Here is a 16550-nt window from a genome sequence, read left to right on the forward strand (position 1 = left end):
CCCAGCATTAGCAACTTCTCTGAAATTTTGTTGGCAATCTAGAGTTAAGATACAATACTAAAAGCACTACTGCAGCAGCAGTCCAGCATAAAGAGCAAGACTACTTGTTATAACTTGTTTTTCTTGGGTTTTTTAATTCCCTTAGTCCTCCACTATTGGGCCACAGTTTCAGTCTGAACCTTACCTTCAAAATCATGTCCTGTTTACAAGATGGGCTACACTTTAATGCAGTGCCTAGGGTATTAAGTGCATGAGTTTCATTATTAATAGAATTAAAAACTCCATTTCCCTAGCTGTGAACTTCTGAGCACATTTCCTCACTTGTCATATGCTTTCTCCTGTCTCTCCTCCCTCTGAAAAGGGCATACAGCTCATTCACTATTTCACAGACCTGCAGTTCTGTTGGGCTGTACTGTTTTTGCAACAGTGAACTGACCTTAATGTAGCTGACCTAGAAGCACAGCTAGAAACACTGAAAGCTAAGAAACATAAGCTACATCCTTGTCTTCTTCCTACAGTTATAGGGTTGACAGCATCCCATGTGGAGTTCCCACATCTGAACCTGTTCTACAGTCAGAATATCGTTATAATCTGCCACAGCTGTAATGCAGCCAATCCCAGCATCAAAGGACCACCGTGGCTCAATCCTTGTGATGCCCTCTATACTGGCCATTTATAGGGAACAGCACATGTATGAATATGGTAACAACTCTGCACCATCCATTTACTTCCTTCCACCAAGATCATTAGTCTTGTAGGTTTTGAACTGTATTTGTCATGAATTGGAGTCAAAACCTTGAGTTTATCTACAGATAATCTCTTGCAAGAAGAGACAACAAGTTTGCTACATGGAATTTTTTGCACTACGTAGGTTTTTGTTATTCTTAACAGACCTGGGTGGCCCTTTGCTCAGCAATTAATTTAATCAGTGACAATGACCTCCTAGAAGAAAACCAGAGTCTTCAGCAAGAAAGCTGAGACACAAGTCTCAGCAAAGGTTTGGTAACATTAATATGCAACAGTATAAATAATTCATATGTTATTTAGATATGGTAACATGCTTATTTACTTTGATTCTTTCCCTGTTCCATTCTTTTTAAGCCATTTGATATTTGTATATATTTACCTTGAATTTTGGTAATTAATATGCATTTATCTGCTGTACACCCATTCTATATTGGAAACAATGAATTGCTGTTTGGGATCTGCATTTACAATTTTTGTTAACCATCTTTTGGGGACATAATAAACACCAATGTTTCCCAGTTGTTCTGGCAGGTTGCTTACAATTCATTTTATATGGCAGATTGGCTCAACAGGTGGCCATGGAATACAGTGTTATTTGTTCTGAAAGACACAAGGCTTCTTGCAGAGATGATGAAACTATAATGGCTGTTAAGAACAGAAATGATGATGACCATGTAAATAGGTAGTTGTAAATAATACATAAGCATTGCTGTATTTCTTGAGTCCTCTCACAGTAGGACACCACATTAACTATTTTCTGTGCTAGGGTAGTGGGATCTTGAAAAGAACAACAGCTATACATTGAAAACTGCTATGATAAATGGATACACATTATGTCAAGCCTGTGATACAGAGCTCCATTTTTCAACACGACATTCATTCACAAACTAACTGTTCATTAAAAATTACTTTGAGAGAGGCATCAACTGAAAACACATTGCACTTTACAAAACACTAATACAGGTGCAAAGATGAAGAACTGAAATGAACTGATTAACTAGCCACAAATATATTCTATACATTTTCAGGACTGAATTTAAAAATAATTTTTAAAGGAACACACAGAGTGAATGATGTAGAATTTCTCACTACAACCCACACAGTTGCAGATGAGCTGTTTGATTCACTGTCATACTTTAAATTAAAACATTATTAGAATATAAATTAATATACTTAATGATAACTTAGATGTTCTCTTTTCCCTTGTCAAAGTAGTAAAAGGAAGACTTTTTTTTTTTTAAAAAAAAAAAAAAAGACCTATGTGTTGATAGGAACACTAGTAGAAAGCTGCAGGATTTACTTCCCAGAATTTACTTGCCCAATTAAGTGACTTAAGGTAGAAAGCAAAGGTAATAAAAAAAAAATCATGAACAAACTAGTTCTTTTCATTGGTTGAAACAAACACTTTCCCAAATACAGCCTTCTCTTTGGATCAGATATTATCACACAGACTGGCAGGAAAACACATCCTTACTTCCACTGAGTGAAAGTCTGACTCCACTGAAATCTCTTCTTTTGAATTAATCATGAGAAGAATCTGACCAACTGAGTATAACCTTGCTAGCACAGCTGATTTATGTCATTAAAATCTCCTTTCAATTCTCAGCTGTGGAAAGTAGATTAAACTAAACTCTTACTCTGTAGTCCCCTTCTGCTAGCTTCTGCCTTCTGAGAATCTTGATTATGCACATTATGTCTCAGTAATGCATCTGACCACCAGTTTATAACACCTGTGGAATAACGAGACAACACTGCGTTGCAATTACAGCATTTGAAAGCACTGGCTCTAAGGAGTTACCTTTTTGACTTCATACTTAATGGCCAGCTTCACACGGCTCAGTGATGCTCTGTGTCTCTGTGCTTCAACTGGTTCAGAGTTCAAATCCCCATTCAGAATGGCCTCCACTTCTTCCGAGTCTCGGCAGAGATCAAGAACACCCACCACAAAATCCTTGCACTGCATAGACAGCTTACGATAGTCATTCTGAAATAGAAAGGTTAGAGAAAATGGCCCATGACAAACATGCTTAAGAGTCAATGGCCAGGAAAAAAGAACCAGTACAAGCTGCTAAAAATTAATAGCGTGTGACTTTTACACAGTGTGTCAAGAGTGTACCAGACGTTACAGAGATCTTGTACAGCAGAATCTTTTCTTCTCTGATACAAGATAGCCACTTGAACAGAACATGATGACAGCTGTTTAACAGAGCATGGGAATATAATAATGTGATGAAAATAACCCAGACAGGCAGCAAGGAGAAGCTGAATGGACAAATAAAAATTGCACAAACAGACCAGGACCAGAACTCTTGAAATACTAACCTCATCCTTGCAAAAACTTTGCAACTATTATTTCATGAATTGTCTGCAGTGTTGCCTCCCAGACTACAAATATATTTCTGCTCTTTCTACACTGCTAAAACAGCTGCTTACTCTTTACTCTGATGTATACCGTATTCCTTTCCCACCCTTTTTTCCCCACCCCACTTCCCACTTATCCTTGGAACCGCTTCACTCCCAACAATGTGTACAGTGGTTTACAAAATAACTGCATAGAATAACTGTGGCATGAATTTGGGCACCAGTGTGGTGGGAAAATACCCCAAATTTTCTGTATAGGCAACACAGAAACCAGCTTCTTCAGAAGCCAGTTGAAAGGTATTAGGTTCCTGAGTCATTCTCTAAGGGACAACCTTTCCACTGACAACACAGCTGAACTACAGAGACATTTCTGAAAACCTCAACTCTTCTAAGACCTAAGTCCACCTTTCCCTTCCTCTCCCCTCTCTCCTCCACTTCCCTGTCTATACCTATCACAAATCATTCCCTTTCCAAAAAATCACCTATTACTTTAACCTACTTCTTGTTTGTTCTCACTCCGTCAGCTTTCCCTTCTATCACTGCTGGAGCCAACAGCTCTGCTTGCATTACCTTTCGAAAGTATATGTGGTGGTTTAGTCCCTGCCGGGGTCTGAGACCACGCGGCCGCTGCCCCTCCCCCACAAAGGGAGTGAAATACAAAGCCACAGGGCTGAGATAAGGAAAGGTTTAATACAACAGTGCAACAGCAACACAACAAGCAACAACAATAACAATAACAGTAACAATAATAATAATGAACAGAGCAAAATATCTACCAATACAGCAGTGAGAAGCGCGATGGCATAACACACGTGTTAAGCGACCACCTCGCTTCGGCGCCAGGATGTGACGTCCACATGGTATCTGAATAACCCGGCTAGAGCTCCCCCCCCACTGCTGGGGAAACTTAACCCTATTCTGGCTAAACCAGGACAGTATATAAAGCCAACGTTTGTTTTCTGTTATTAAAAACATGCCACCTCCTCCTATTCAGATTCTTTCCAGAACCTAATCTTTTAGTAAAGCACATGTTCTTTTTCTCCCTCACTACTTCGATTTTTTCCACAGTATCATTGGTCCCTTCCAGACTTCAAGCTTGTTGACTATAGCTGTGAAGTCTTACTGTGTCATGCAGAAGAAACAACTACTTTTTGCTGGTCCTTACCCTTTCTATGTTTCCTCAGCCTCCTTCAACCCTTCAGCACTTTGGGACTGTGTCCTGAGTTACGGCCATGTGCTGTGATCCTTTCTGTGCAGCTATTAAGCTACTGCATCTAAGGTGCAGTGCTACTGCTTTTCACTATGTTCATACCTTAGTGCTCTTCGCTACATTTATACCTTATGTCTCACATGCTGCTTCACACTCTTCATCCTTATTCTTTTTGCTACCTCCCTAAAAGCAAACTTATGTCTATCTTTGACGTGCAACCTTTAAACTTCTCAGTTGCTTGTATATGTTGACATCACAAAGATTTCCATTGGTCTAATCTCCTCTCTGATAAAATGTGGCTACATTTCAAAGTTTCAGGATAATTCTGTAAAGCATGCTCATGTGAATCTTTGCTTGCACTTTTGTTTATGCTTGTATATGTCTTCCACAACCTCTGTGACATTACCTATAAGCTCTTATCTGCTATCTACTTCAGTAGAAACCTTAGTCTTCATTTATGTGTCCATGTCCTCTCAGATTTCTAGGACTTCTTTATCTGAGATGCAGCCTCTGATTTCTTCACATGAGTCTACAGTTGGAGGAAGAAACTTGACCGAACCTGCCAATTTCACCTTGCTGTATCAAGTGTTTCAGTGCCCAACTGAAAATAGCATAGTCTTCTTTTTCAATTACTCTACAGGGGTTTTTTTTTTTTTCATTTTTTTTTAACTCCACTAAGCCATCAAAAGGCTAGTCTGATTCCTCTGTCTCTCCATTTTTGTGGGCTTACTGTTCATTTTCAGACTGCCTTTTTTAAATCACTTTTGGGCAATACAGATTTTTCCTTTGTAGTTCCTGCCTTCTCAAAAATGCTTCCTTACTGCTTCTGCCCTCATTATTTTCTCATTTAATCTCATTTTTTTCCTTGAAACCCTCACTTTTTCCCCTTGCCTAACTAACTTTTCCCTCCTTGTATTGCTAGTTTTGTTAAATTTTTAACTTAGTATCTATAAAATGGGATAGAGAAACTAACATGCTCTCAGTAGTTTCAAATTATTTTGGGAAAAGATGGGAAAAGAGGCTGCACAGGATAATTGCAGAAATCGGCTATCAATCCCATAGATCAGATTCAGATATGAATCAAAATGAGACACTACTGAACACAAACAAATACAACTAGGAATTCTGTTATTATGGAAGACTAACAGCCCAGATAGACTTGGAAACAACCAGTCCTCATCAGAGATCTAAAGAGGACCCAGTTACTTCCTTTGGTCATAGATGACAAATTAATTCAGTCGTCAGTGAACCAACAGGCTGTAAGGTTATTTTAGATTTGTTTTTGGTAACCAAGGAGAACAGCATAGAAGAGCCAATTATAAAAATAATACTGGGATGTGTGATTAAATTCAGTGAAAGGATAAGCAAGCATATGTATGACTAAGATTTAGGACTTTTTAAAAGGCAAAGTCTCAAAAGAAAGCTAGTCAGGGGAATGAAAAATATTTATAAGCATGGAGGTCCAAATGCAGAGGCGGCTTCTAAGTAAAAGATGTGAAAGCGATTAGACATCAGATTCTACAAAGATAAAAACCTTGCAGAGGAAGGCTCCAGAATGGTGGCTAGAATAGCAGTCTTAAAGACAAAGGGAAACAGTCTTTCTTGACAGTCTAGTCCAGAAATAAAGTTTCATCATAGAGGCCAAGAACCGTAAGTATGAACTGCTAAAAGTCAGGCTTGTAAAGGACATTAAGCGAAGCACTAAGAGTAAGATGATGTAAAAAGATGGGGATTTTCTTCAGTGAAGACAGAGTAGAGACTAAAGACAACCCTAGTAAAGCCAAAAACAATACCTTGCCTTCATTTTCATTTACGTGAGTCCTGTGTTCTTAACACTGTTTATATTACATATTTTTCACAACAGAATTATTATGTATCTGTGAGAACTTGAACACTCTCCCTTAAATTTCCAATTTCAAGCAAGCGTTGCTTACACATTTCACTACAGCTAAAAAAAGGCATATACTGAAATGGCTGAGCAAAAACCACGATAATCATCAGATACAGCATAATGTTAATTCAACAGGAATAAAACTGGCAATCAATTTTTCTTTAACACTAAAGTAGCTGTAAATCTGCTATTTGCAGCACATGGGGGGATACACCAACTTCACTGACTTCTGTAGTAGTACTATACAGCTAAAAGAGAAACTACATTCTTCCTCACCTGAATTTGCAGGGACTTGTAACTTAACAAGAAAAAAAGAAGTCTTTCTTTTAGTACTATTTCTATCTATCCCATGCTCAAAGGTGGCATTAAGGTTTAATAAAGTTTAGTTTAAATGGTTTTGTATTATTGAAGTGTGTTATGACACAACACAACCCAAATTTTGTCCTTGCATAAGTGAACTGGGGCTGTCCAGTTGCAGGGAGTGGCTTCGTTTACAATGTCTTTTCTTTCTCATTCCTTTGCTTACTGTGAAGAAAGAGAAGGAGAAATAGTGGACTTCTAATAGGAAATAACAATAGTTACTCTTGCTAAAGGCTCACTCCATTTTCTTTACCATTTAACTATTCCCTTTTTCCTTAAAATAACACAGAAATATAATACCAAAAGTTACATTAATGAGAAGTTACTTCTCTAACAACTTTGAATATAAAAGTCAGGAAAATCTAATTTTGTTTCCTTGTGTTTAAGCTATACCAAGTCTCACACATATTTAAGTACACAAGTACAGCCTAACATCAGGTTCATAAAATGTAAACATTCAAGTTTAGTCACACACACAAAGATCAGTTAACATAGTTTTCTCAATTAGTACAAGGTAAGCAAGAATATGTTTTCACTGGCAGTTAGAATTGTGAAATATTGCCTACAAATGGCAAAGTGATGTAAAATCACCTTACTTTGGCAAAAGGGGGACAAGTTGCAATCTAGTACTATCCATGAAGATGGCTATTTCCATGAACTACAGATTATTTCATTTAGCTGTTCTCTCATGAGTGGAGACTCATCCTCACAGGTGTGTCAGAGCTCCTGACTGATCCTGGCAGAGGGTGCAAAGCTCCTGCCCTCACTGTATTAACTGGCATCCCAAAAAATACACCCATCCACTCTCTGAATAGCCCTGCCAGTTCCTGAAGGACAGGCTGCTTTGCATGGACTAGCTGCCTACTACACAAGAGCTACCCACATTTCTACTGAAAAATTAACAGTGCTACATATTTCTTGATTGGTGGATAGATCACTTGCTTATAAAAGTTACGCTTATTGACAGAAAAGACTAAAGATATGATAGATGAAGTTTTATTCTGTGAAATTTAAGGATTAAATACAGGCTACATTGCTTACAAATGCTGTTACAAGAACTGAAAACCAGTATGTGCATTGCTAATATCTGACTCAGGTTTTGTACCTTACACTAGGCAAACTTGTCAGATTTCCCTTTCCAGGTCTTTACTTACTTATGTATTAGCAAATCAAATTTATTCTCAGTCTATTTGATTGCTTTACAGAATTACACAGACAAACACTACCCACATTGTAACCATGGGACCCAATTCTCAAACAATCTTCTACCTTTAGGGTGTTGTGTGAACATCAGAAACCAGAATCTGTGGTCTCAGTCATCCACAAATACCTCTGCTCATTCTTGAGAAGATACAAACGAAGCTACCAGATCACTCAGCTCTTCCATCCTAAACAAGGCTACCAGAACTCCCTGTGTGAAGCATCCATGTTTGAAAAGCCCTGCTACATATTCTGCAAGTTGCCAGTTCATGAACGTGAAGCTACTCTTTGGGGGAATGCCAGAATAAGGCATCAAGAGACCTGCTTATACAGTGGGGTTCTTTGACTATTTTTCATCATAATACAGGGACTCTGCTTCCTTCATCAACAAAGTACTTCTTCAATTAATTCACAACCTAACTTAGCTGGTTTTACTAGCTGTATCATCTTGAATGATATCTCTCTCAAAAAAAGTAATGGTTGCACAGACATCTAACATCAAAAATAACAGCCTATATTCTGCATTTCACAGATACCGTAGCTGACACCGGTACACAACGGACACTGATGATGACTGGAATTGCAGGACTGTGCCTCATGAGCAGTTTTGAAGGACTCTGGCAAACATCAATGGTTGGATCTCAGCCTGCCCAACTCTGCATATTCTGCTCTGATTCATTACGTTAAAGACTACCTTGAGAGTCCATCTAGAATTTTTACAAAGAACGTACCAATCTGTGTGCAAAGAATGAAGCATATGAACAAAAAATCTTCAGCTGATTTTACTCATAAGATTTTTAACTACTCCAAAGAAAATTTATACTGAGCAATCACATGCAGTCAAACGAAATGTATAGATCTGTTTTCTATTATGAGAGCCACATTCCTGTATGCACCAGCTTGTGACTATGCACAACAGCATAACTAGTTCACACATTATATGCAATCACAGATTTATGTTGAGTATTACATACTAAATGGCCGTTTTGAGTACATAGTCAGTTTGCATATATAACTACAGGAACTGTATATGCAAATCAAGTACATAATTGCACTAATGATTATGGATCTGGGCCCTGTCCTTTTAAAAGTTGGACCTAAACGTAGATCAAGCTTGAACACTCTTTGTTAGTTCAGCTGAGATAACACTATGTAAATTTACTTGGAACAGTGACAGATTCCGCTTTTAGACGCACGTCCACATCTTCCGTTGGTTTCAGTAGGAGCTTTTAGCAAAACTGGGAACAGGGAGTTATCCTGCATAAAGCGGGACTACAATCTTTTTGATCCTTGCTATGATGGACCAGATTCTGACATGACATCAGCTAGCACAATTTCCACTGGAAGAATTGAGCTCGCTTACACAGCATAGTATTTAGTTGAAAGCTAGTATACAGAGACTGTCATGTGGCTTTTTAGCTACTTTGTCCTGTTTTTTTCTACGGTGACTCCAAAGGAAAGCTCCATCAGCTGTTCTGACTGCTAGAAATTCTCCCATCACTGCACAGTAACAGTTTTAAAGTTCTCAGGGAGGAGGGTAAATATCAATTAACTTTAGTAACCCACAGCTAAAAATAGAAGAACAAGAAAACATAAAAATTGGGAATATTTGTATTGCAAAGTATTTTGTGGTGCTACTGGGATTGGAAAACATGATTCTCTAACTATGAAAATAAACACTTTTTCACATTAAGACAAGATACGGTTCCAGACTGAGCTTCCCCCACGAGTCTATCAGGTACAAAGCAGTACACCTTGGAGATCTCTAACCACTCATAAAGACAGATGCCAGCTGAACACCACTCCATAACTTTTTCTAACTTAACAGGTTGTGTCCTTTTCCACAGAAGGAAGGAATCAAACCAGCAGATTTGGTAACTTTTAAAGCACTTTCTGATCAGGCACAATCGTTATAAAAGCCCTTATGTATCAAAACTGGTGAAGAAGCCCAGAGTGAAGCAGAATTCTGGTTTTGCATGTTTGACACAGAACTTCAACAATGTTGCTGTCTTTTTATCTCTACAACATATAAGACACCCATAAAAACCTGACAGGAAAGAATCTAGTCAGATGCTTTAAGAGACTGAAATTTCATGTGATAGCACCAAATGGGTATGGAAGAGTGAAGGCTTCTTTTATGATTTGGTAGCAGTCTTGACTCAGATAAAACAAACTGAAATTTCTGACGTCAACTGAAATCCTGCTGTCAATCTCTGGAGTGGGGACTAGGATCATGAAGTTAAGAGAAATACTGTAGTTCCTGTCCTGGCCACAGGGATGATATGCTGCTATTCTGGCCAGTAAATTGATGTCTTGCTGCTCTGACAGCCAGGCACTAACAATCTCTACTGTTCCCTTAGCTGGTTTCCAGACCTAAAGAGTAGTCAACAGCATATTCAGACAAGCCAGCCATGCTTTACCAGGATTAGAAAATCCAATAAAGAACCTAAAGTGAGGAAGATAGAGAGAAAAAAAAAAAAAAAAAGTAAAGAAAATTAGGCAAGCACTTAGAAGGCAGACAAGAAAAAAGGAAATCCAAAGAGGGAACTGACTAGAAGAAAATAGGGGAAAACAACAAGTGGATGCAAAGAACAAAAAGAGGTAACAGTGTCAAAAAAACCTACAATAAAATAGATGAAGAAGAGCAAAAGAGGCAACAGGAGCTTGGAACAAGGATTTCACAAAGGAGTAGGAAGCAAGGAAGCTTGAGGAAGAAAGAGTGAAATGGTCTTTAGGGCTCCAGTTTCCCTATCTTCTTACTTATTTTCAGTACTTATTTTTTGCTACATGTCTTGTATCTTCCAGGAAAAATGAGGGTTCACTGGTTTCTTTGAATCCTTTCTCCTTGCTTCTGAAGGAAAAACAAAAAAATTAAGAATCAGTGTAACTAACAAGTTTTTTCAATAATCACGGGAAACTGACTGTCATGAATGAATGTCCTAAGCCACCTTCCCACATTTCTAACACACTTGTGCAAACTCTGGTTTGCACACAAACATCAGAATTTGTTAGTGTAAATCATAAAGTGATGGAGGCAGACTGGACTTTGCATATGCAAAAGATGTAAGGTTCAGTTTAGCAAGCATTTACTAGGAAGATTTGCCCTCGGGCATTTTTGAACAGGTTCACCCTATATTCTTTCTCTGTGGGAAAACCATCTAGAAAAGTATTTTCTGTATGAGTGCTCCACATCCAGGAAGTGCATGGCTGCGAGCATGCACAGGAAATGCTATGGGCCTTGATGTACCTCAGATACTAAGAATGAATCATGAGTATCACCAAAAGTCCCTTTGAACAGATTTGTCCTTTTTTTTTGTGGGAGACGAACTATTTTGTCCATTCTTCTTTACCCTGAAACAGTTCTGTCAGTATTGTGCTATAGACTGAATTTGACTGGAATACTTAAGCATTTCCAGTGATGATCCTAAAGGGGAGTGCACCAGAAGCCTATCAGTCATTCTGTCTCATAGGGAGTGCGAATGTCGGACTAGAAGCCTGTTTCTCTGGGACATGACAAAGCACACACTTATTAGCAGAACACATTCAGGTGACATACCTATAGAAAAGAAAGCACTGAACAGACATCAGATGTGGCCAACTCTCACAATGGGTTTCTGTAAGACACAGAAGCGCTGCTTGCTTTCTCCTTGATCTGCCTCCACAGCTCTCAGTGTGGCATCTTGTATGACATCTGTGTCACGAGCAGCCCCGTCATACCTGTCCACAACCCCAGTGGAATAGTCTTCTCATCAGCTGTGCAATTACAGCCCTTCCTGGACTTGGTTTAACGGTGATGCTAAAAAATTCCTTGTCTCTTCTTTGTCCTCCTCCCTCCCTCCCTGCCTCCCTCCCTGCCTTTTCCACTACCCCTTCTCCGCAGGAAGGGCAGCCAACCATTGACGCCAGAGGAAAACAAGCAACTCTCCTACCAGGGTTGGTAGAAACAGAAAGAATGGTCTGAGATGCATAAGAATCAGAAGGAAAAGAGGGAGATGTGAGGTCAATGAGGAGAATAATTATTTCACTGGAATGTTTTGATGTTGATGAGAAGCTGGAATTTCCATGCTAGCCAGGAAAAATTTGTACTGTAGGTGCCAAAACAGAATTATCTTATACACCTGAGAAGGTTAGCATCAATTTAAGTGCTATCCAAAAATACTGAAATCTGAAAATAAGTGATTTCTTGGGTTCTTAGGCATCTCAAAATATCAATGAATAGAGGCTAAAGAGCTGAGAAAAAGGAAAAAAGAAAAAGAAAAAATTGAAAAGTAGAATATTTTATCCTGTGACAGTTTAACATTTTAAAAAACTGAAGTAATTTTTTCAAATTCTGGTTTGAAATGAGAAGTCCAGCCACAAAACATCACTTTTCCTCCTCCAAAATTTCAAGCTATTTTTTTTCTGATTATATTTGTATTCATGGTATTAGTACCTATGATATGGGAGCTTCCCATGAATTTATATTTTTACTGAAATTTTTCTGTTCGATTTTAATCATTTACATCCTCCCCTCACATAAACATGATACAGCTTGACTTAATTTAGCTTTTTGTGGCAGAGATTGTATTTTGGGTTCCTAGGGAGTTGCATAACACTTAAATTGAGTCCCTAAGCACCCCAGTGTTTCTGAACACAGGTATAATAAAATTTGTACGCAGTATCACAAAGGAAAGATGGATAGTAGAGTTTCTAAGGTGACAGCCCAGAAGAAAAGTTCTCACTAAGAAACTGCAGGAGGGGGAGAAAAAAAATAAAAGATGTTTCTATCCACAACCACCAAAGCATTATTCAGAAAACCCATAAATTTCCATCTTGGGCACATGATTCTGGAGACCCTGTGGCTCTCAGGTTGTTGGCCTAGTTGAAAAGGAATCAATGATAAGTAGGGCTGAGTTATACATATCAGAGATTTAACCTTCTAAAATGGTCTCTAAATGAGGCACGTAACTGTAATTCATTGTGTGAAGCACACAAGCCAACAGGCTCTGCACATGTGATAAAATTCTCTAATTCTTCAATTTTATGCTCACAAAGAGCCTTCCCAGTTCAGTACTTTTTCAGCAGAAGAAAAAGAAAAACCTGACATTTTTCCTGTACTCCTGAATAAATACATTGAGGAAGTATTCAATCCATTTGCCAAATTACACAGTACGCAGCATGGTATGAGGGGGTTTCTTCAAAAAAGGAATGAGAGGAAAGGTTTAAGCTGACTTTTACATTTTATTAGTGCATAGTACAATACATGAATGCTTCTCAGCACCGAAACCTTGTTTTTAAATTATATTTTAACTCACCCAGCTACATTCAGAGGTATCATTTCTCTGGAGTCTAAAACTGTTTCTTCCTCTTCTGGTAAATTTCACCTTATTAATTTCTGCCTATATTTCTCCAGGTTGTTGTTATTTCTTCTGACTACCCCACAGTGTTAGCAATGCTTGCTGTTGTTTGAAAAAGGTTAATGCATCTTTGGCCTCTCTCACAGCATTTGTGAAGATATTAAACAAACGAGTGGTACCCAACACTGACCCTGCAGAACCCCATTAAACTTTTGTTAAAACTAGATACTATGCTGTTAATACTGCTACTCGCTGAGAACAATCTGTCATTCCCCATGCCGAGCTTTTCTTATTACATGCAGTCTACTGGGGTTTGATTTTCTGGTGGGGTTTTGTTCGGGGGGAGGGGGGTAGGCAAGGGGGAAAGTAGGTGTTACTGCACTTTAAGGTATTCAACAGAACTGCAAAATCATTTTAAAAAAAGCACTGGGCAACAGTTATTTAAGTTGTTAATTGTCTGATGGAGAAGCTGAAATATATAGAATAGTATAGGGCAGTGACATTCTAAAGCAGATACAGCTCAAAAGCAGACAACAAGACCTACATCTGTAATCAGTCTAACAGCTGGTTTTGAACAAGTGACATTTCTAAAAGGTACGTCAAAAACCCCCATTTTCTGTATTCTTAACAATTTGGAGACATCATTCAAAATTAGTCAAATAAAGAAGAGGAAATAAGGTCAATGCTGCAGTACGCTCAAGAAAAGCGTAAGATTTCTGCTTTCTGCACGTATACTACTCAGCATTTGTAACTAAAACCAATCTTTGTCTGCTACAGCAACCAAAATTGTTTTCCATCTGTTGCAAGGTTATCAGAATACACACTGTTCCTTTTTCCAATTTCTCCGTACACAGTAGGTGCAAAAGCAATTTCATTTCATTAAAAATTCTTTTTTAAAGGCTTATGCATTGAAAATTCAAAATCAAGAATAAAAGACAATAAATATCATGAAAGAATTTGCAGTTGAAAAAGTAAAGACACAGGAAATAATTTCAAGCATCTAAGGACATCACAAAGTAGCAACAACTTTAACAATAACAGAGAGAAACACCAAAACACTGTTACCTTGAATTCTTTTTCAATGTTGGCCAACTTGGCAAGTTCATTGCTGAGTTCCAGAGCAGTGAGTACTGGATCTTCACTGGAGAGGGACAGATAAGCCGGACTAGCCAGTCCTTTGTATGCATTTATTCTTGACCTAGAGTGACTGAAAGAATCATGCTTTTGCTTCTCTGTACAGTCATTACATTTGCAGAAATAATCATGAGGTCTTTCTATCCTTGCTCCTTTCATCAATAGCATATGCACGACTTCGTATTTTTGGCAGTGGGCAGCTAAAATTATGGGAGTGATATCTGGAGAAAAGCGGGTACCGTCTTCGTCATAGGAATAAAAATCATCATCCTGGAGCTCCTGCTCACAAGGGCTTAGAGTCAGTCGCTTATTTACTGAAAACCCAGGATGATTCAAAATTGCTTCCACTATCCTAATGTAGCCCTTGCTGATTGCGAGCAGCAGGGCATCTCCAATCCGTGCCAAGTTCTCTTTTTTTAACAGAAGTTCTGTCACTTCCAAATGTTCATTCCCTACAGCAAGCTGCAAGGCGTTTTGGCCCATGTAGTCAACACAGTTGACATTCAGTGTTTTTGACTCCTCTAGCATTTTGCGCACCACAGGTATGTTCCCATACTCTGCTGCATCTAGAAAGCGCTCTTCTTCAGCCGTAAGACTGGTGCCCCTGTTGTTGAACATGAACGCGGGGCCTCTAATGGCCTGTCGCCTTCCCTTTTCCCTCATCATAGTCATACGTCTCAGAGATGGACTTTCTTCAATGTACCTAATGAGAAAACAAAAAGGTAACACAATTTCACTATGACGGTTATTTGTAGCTTCCACTTCCCCTGGGGCTACAGAAATAATGACTTATTCTGTCCCTTGTCATTTGCCCATCTATTGACAAGAAGTATTCTTTATTGTGATCCTTCTGCCTTCATGCTTGCTTGACTGAAACCTAAAGGCACTTACAGCTTCAATGCCACAGGCCATTTCTGTCGGGTTTGGGTTTTTTTTAATTTTATGTAAGACACAACTTCTCTTCAGAAATCCCTCCCAACTCACTTCAGTATATATATATAAAATGAAAACACATCTCTACTTTCAGTAGTAATTAATACTATCCACCATAGGTATTCAAGTTGATGGTTTAAGGAAGGCAATATTTATGCTTACTGTACTGTAGTTCACATAAATGAGAGGTGAAAACAAGTTTTCTTCCTTATGTCTTCCAAGCAATACACAGGGAAGCCTGATCTCATGCCTTCTAATGTTACTACTAGAAACACTAACCAAATCTGGAAGATTCTAATTGTGAGTCAATTTGGTCAAATTATGTGTCTTTGAAAAACAACAGTCCATACACATTCAACAGACTTTCTGGATGCTAGCAACTAAACTGCTCACAGATCCCAGACACCAGGCATGATCCAGTGCGGACTGAGATCAGCTCTCACTCCAGCTGGACTTCTGCAGTGCTGTGGGTTACGTTGGGCCTACTTCTATTATACATCTACCATACCAGGAGCTGAAGGGAAGAAGTTATCTAATGTCATTACATGAGTATACATATATTTTTTAAAGCCCTCATGTGTTCTTGTAATACAATCGAGAAAAATGGGAAAGTCAAAGAGCTACTGAATGAAAATTGGAATTGCAGGCTGCACTGGAAAGAGGAAACCTGAGTGTAGAAAAGTGAGATTGTTTAGGAAAGGGAACAGAGAACCACAGAGGCTGTGAACTCCCCTCAAAAACTGGTTGTAAAAGCAAAAAGAAGGAGAAGAGAGAAGGGGAACAGAAGAAAAGAAAGAGTGATCAAGCTGATTCAGAAAACACAGAAACTGGAATTATGAACCAGTGAAGGTACTGGCCGAAAGCAGTGGGGAGCAAAGAGGAACGGGCTGAGAGAACAGATAGATCAGATGCTGAGCAGGATCTAGCTAGGTGAGAAAACTAGAGAGGGGAGAAGAGGTTCAGAGAAGCGAGAGTAGGAGTTGCAAAGAAAACAGATGCAGGACAAGAGGTTGAGGAGCAGATGCTACCTAGCTGGAGAAAACAACAACAGGAAACAACTGCCTGACGATGTCTGAAACAACAGAATAGATGGGATCAGTCTAAAGTGGTCACAGCTGGGAGAAGAACAGAAGCATTTATGCCTGCCAGAGCAGAGGCCAAAGGCCTGAAAAGGTACTTGGGATACCATAACCTTCCTCCACTGCTGTCTGCAAATAAATGTGAAACTCATCAGCAATCTCCCTTTCCTTTCTAGTCCAGCTCAATATTGAGAAAGACAGCCTCCAGCTGCTATCAGTTAATCCATTAGCTCAAGGGATAGAGATCACTTGAGCTGATTTGATGGGCACAGAGACACCAGTGCAGCTGATAAACAGTA

At 38.8% G+C, this 16550-nt stretch overlaps 1 protein-coding gene across 2 annotated transcripts in view; it reads right to left on the bottom strand.

Annotated features, from left to right (window-relative positions):
- TRPC3 (transient receptor potential cation channel subfamily C member 3) overlaps positions 1–16550 on the bottom strand; it is a 46612-nt gene that overhangs the window by 22176 nt on the left and 7886 nt on the right. For both annotated transcript variants that reach the window (XM_074867243.1, XM_074867244.1), the window contains exons 2-3: positions 14171–14942; positions 2546–2731 (exon numbers count right to left, since the gene is read on the bottom strand). In XM_074867243.1, the coding sequence (XP_074723344.1) occupies positions 2546–2731; positions 14171–14942 (958 nt within the window). The remainder of the gene's footprint in view (positions 1–2545; positions 2732–14170; positions 14943–16550) is intronic.

The sequence above is a fragment of the Strix uralensis genome, chromosome 4 (assembly GCF_047716275.1).
Source record: "Strix uralensis isolate ZFMK-TIS-50842 chromosome 4, bStrUra1, whole genome shotgun sequence".
Classification (NCBI taxonomy): domain Eukaryota; kingdom Metazoa; phylum Chordata; class Aves; order Strigiformes; family Strigidae; genus Strix; species Strix uralensis.